The sequence below is a fragment of the Ctenocephalides felis genome, unplaced genomic scaffold (genome assembly GCF_003426905.1).
Source record: "Ctenocephalides felis isolate EL2017-DRISC unplaced genomic scaffold, ASM342690v1 CF-g0.4_SCAFFOLD_00845, whole genome shotgun sequence".
Taxonomy (NCBI): Eukaryota; Metazoa; Arthropoda; class Insecta; order Siphonaptera; family Pulicidae; genus Ctenocephalides; species Ctenocephalides felis.
The window spans coordinates 85,021,510-85,025,776 of NW_020536999.1; the positions used below are offsets into that span (position 1 = coordinate 85,021,510).

Sequence of the window (4,267 nt, forward strand, 5' to 3'; positions counted from 1 at the left end):
ATAAAATGTATATGACTTAAGTACGTGTATACAAAGTCAAAAAAAAAAGAAGTAACGATTCGGGTGAAATTCGAGATAGTACTTTGATTTGAGTGGGTAAGAGCTTTCTAGAAAAATGTTAATGATAAAATAGAAATATGAAACATTTTGCCAGTTGTAATAATGATTTTTTTATCATAGAAATATTGGATGTTTTATGATAGTAATTAGTAGTTACAGGAAAATTTAACCCTTTCCACTGTGGCGGGATTAGCTCAAGAGTAGCGTTCCCGATTCACATGCTGGAGGTTCCAAGTTCGAATCTCCGGCAAGAATTTGAAAAAATATTAACTAGTTAAGAAGTAATGAGAAGTATAGAAGAAGAAGAAATAGTGGTTAGAAGATGAAGTGAGAAGATAGTAAAAGAAGAATGAAGATAAGAAGTATAGAAAAAGAATAGGATTATATGAAGAAGATAAGTATAAAATTGAAGATTGTATAGGATATATGATTGTATAGAATAATGTAAGTGGCTAAATGCTCGAGTAAGCGAGGCTAATAAAAAAAAAAAAAACCTTTCCACTCGCATGCCGCTGCTCGAGAAAATATTAACTATACTATTTGAACAAATATTAACTAGTTAAGTTCGAATAATGATAAAATTATGAATTGAACTAATAAGATATGTATGTAAAATCAAAATGTAAAAAAATTAGATGAAAAAAATAATAAATAATAAAATGAATTGAAGTAAGAAGTAATGAGAAGTATAGAAGAAGAAGAAATAGTGATTAGAAGATGAAGTGAGAAGATAGTAAAAGAAGAATGAAGATAAGTTAAGAAGTATAGAAAAGGAATAGGATTATATGAAGAAGATTGTATATGATTGAAGATTGAATATGATTGTATAGAATAATGTAGTTGGCTAAATGCTCGAGCAAGCGAGGCCAATAAAAATAAAAAATAAAAAAATATAAAAAACCCTTTCCACTCGCATGCCGCTGCTCCGGCGGCAAAATTCGTATAAATCTCGGAATTGGGGAGTCGAAAGGGTTGATATTCAAAAAAATCACGGCGCTGGAACAAATTAATGATCTGATAAACAAACAATGTATTTATAAGGAAAATCAGCTTTGAGATATGAGCGAGGTTCGTATGTCGGAGTACCACTATAACAATGAACATTAATTTTAAGACTCATTCATAATAAAATGGTTCCCAAAATTCATCACATGTGATTGCTCGTGTGATTGCATATGTCTATCAAGTGCATATGGTTTATATTGTTTACCACATAATTTACATGCTTCTTTTTCGAAATGTTTTCGCTCATGTTCTCTTAGTTTAGACGCAATCCGAAAAGTTTTGTTACATTTTCCACAAGCAAAGGGCCTCTGGCTTGTGTGCAATCTCATATGATTAGTTTGCAAACTTTGACTAGCAAAACCCACATTGCAAATAGTGCACATGTGCGACTGTTTTTTTAAATGTTCAAATTCAGTGTGCATAACACAATTTTTTTCTGTTTTGAACCTCTCATTGCAATACTTGCAAACGAGGGCTGATCTTTGTTTTAAGGAGTGACTTCGCTTGTGATCTTTGAAATTACAGTGAAAATAATATGATTTGTTGCATATGTCACATACAAGTGGTTTGGTTTCAGCGTGCTCTTCCCTATGTATAAATAAAGCTCGTCTATTTTTTAAAACTAGACTGCAGGTTTCACATTTGAACTTCCCGGTGGTTGAATGCTTGTTAAGCATGTGTGCTTTTAAAGTGATTGAATTTGTAAATGCCCTCTCGCATATTTTACAATAAATTAGTACACCAGAATGCTTTTCCATGTGACCTATTAGTTTTATTCTTTGCATAAAAGTTTGACCACACAGTTCACATTTGTATTTACAGTCTTCTGAATGTGCGTTTACATGTGCTACTAATGATTGCTCATTTTTGTACTGCTTTGGACAAAGATGACATTTGAATGGTTGGAATCCTTGGTGGATTTTCCTATGGTCTCGCAAATCGGTCAATTTGCTGAACAAAGCTTCACAACAATCGCACTTGTATTGTTTCGCGTGCATTTTGAAGTGCTCGAGTAAAAGATCCTTTGTTTCAAATACTTGTCCACATGTTGAACATTTGATATCAGGTTTTACATCAGGGAGTCGTTTCAAAAGAACCACAGGCTGTGGGTTGCATGTTAGGGAATGTTTAAACAAATCTAAACTTATGGAGGTTTCGTAAGGACACTTTTTACATTTATATGAACCCGATCCTATTCGTTTTGACTTACCATTATCATTTACCATTTCATGTCCTTTCCGTTGATGCCACTGCATATGCTTTGTCAACAAATAATGAGTAGTAAGTTCTTTATTACAGATTCTACAAGTCATCCCTTTTAAATGATTGTCCATGTGACAATCCAAATCCCTTTTATAAACGTACTTTTTCTCACAAATCTTACAGTTATATCGCTTCAATCCATGTGATTTTACATGATGTAAAAGAGTTTTCATACGCTTAATATTTTTTTTACAAATTTTACATTGATATGACTTCTGGCCGACATGGGTTTCCATATGCTTCTGCAGTTGTATATGTTTTACAAATTTTTCATCACATACTTTACATTCGAACCCTTGCTGGTGTATTCGAGAATGAGTGCCTAAACCAGCTAGGAATTTAAAAGACTTATTACAAACTTTACATTTATGAAGATAGTTAGAGGTATCTATAAGATAATCTTTTTTCTCTTTATGTTTTTCTATGTGATCGTATAATGACTTGGGAAGAATGAATACCTTTTCGCAGAATTCACATTTGTAACTTTTCTTTTCGTGGTTTGCAGAATGTTTCAACAAAGAGCTTTTTTTTGTGTAAGCTTTTTCGCATTTTGTGCATTTGAAAATGTTATTTGGGTTTTCTTTTGTGGCTTCAGTGTTTATTTCTGAGTGTCCATCTTCAATGTCCACTTGGCACATATTGCTTAATAAATCCTGATAAACTTCAAACTCTGCATCTTCATCGTTGTTTTGATTTTCTAAGTCAATAACAGGATATATTTCTTGGGAAACTTCTTGGGATTCAGCTTGAGCTTCTCGTGATTGATCTTCTTCTGAATGAACTTCATGTGATTCACCTTCTTGTGATTGATCTTCTTCTGAATGAACTTCCTTTGATTCAGCTTCTCGTGATTGATCTTCTTCTGAATGAACTTCATGTGATTCACCTTCTCGTGATTGATCTTCTGCTGAATGAACTTCTTTTGATTCAACTTCATATGATTCAGCTTCTCGTGATTGATCTTCTTTTGAATTAACTTCTTCTGTTTTAGCTTCTCGTGTTAGATCTTTTGAATGAACTTCTTTTGATTCAACTTCTTTTAACTCAGAAAATTTTGATTCGGCTTCTTCTGATTGAGCATCTTTTAAATGAACTTCTTGTGATTGAGCATCTTTAAATTGAACTTCTTGTGATGAAGATTCTTTTAATTGAGCTCCTTTTTTTAGAGCTTTTTTCAATTCAACTTTTTTTGCTTGAGCTTTCTTTGATTTAGCATTTTTCGATTTACCACTACTTAATGCTCTAACAAAATCAGCAATATCATCTTTACTGAGTCTTTTCACAGCACCTCTTGTTATTTTACCATGTTTAGATTTATTAATTACATCAACAAAATTTGTTAGCACTACTACACAATTTTTCATTTCGTGGTTCATTTTTACATTTACAAATGTTTTACATGTTTAATAAAAATTTAAATATATTACGAATTTAAAAATAAATGTTAATTGTTTTTTAACTTGGTAATATTAATACTGTTTTATATAAATAATACGTAATTTTGTTTTATAACAGAAGCTTGTATAACAAGCCGCCAAAATTATAAATACTTGACAGGTACTAGACATTTGACATTTTGGTTTACAGCTGCGTATACATTGACAAATATAAGCGACGATTTTCAACGATGATATCCATAGATAAATAAGCATGTAACATCGACACGCTTTATATTTATTTATCTATGGTGTACGCGGGGTATCTACTTTTTTGCCTTTTTAGTAATGTATTATGGATTAAACTAAACTATAAACTAGTGGTGTATGGCCTCGTGCCTTAAGGCAAATTGCCCTACCGTAATGAAATATTTGAGGAATATTGAATGTTTTCAAATACTATATTATTACAAATACTGTAACTTTCATTATTTTTGCTATCTTGTTATATCTGAGCAAATCAAATGTAAACCATAAATCAATTTTTCTCCAGAAAGAACATT

General features: G+C 31.7%; 1 protein-coding gene across 1 annotated transcript; it reads right to left on the minus strand.

Annotated features, from left to right (window-relative positions):
* Positions 1 to 1,169: 1,169 nt before the first annotated feature.
* On the minus strand, positions 1,170 to 3,704 carry LOC113391202 (zinc finger protein 271-like). Its single transcript, XM_026627154.1, has one exon. It carries the CDS (start codon positions 3,702 to 3,704, stop codon positions 1,170 to 1,172), a length of 2,535 nt encoding a protein of 844 aa, XP_026482939.1.
* Between the last annotated feature and the right edge of the window lie 563 nt (positions 3,705 to 4,267).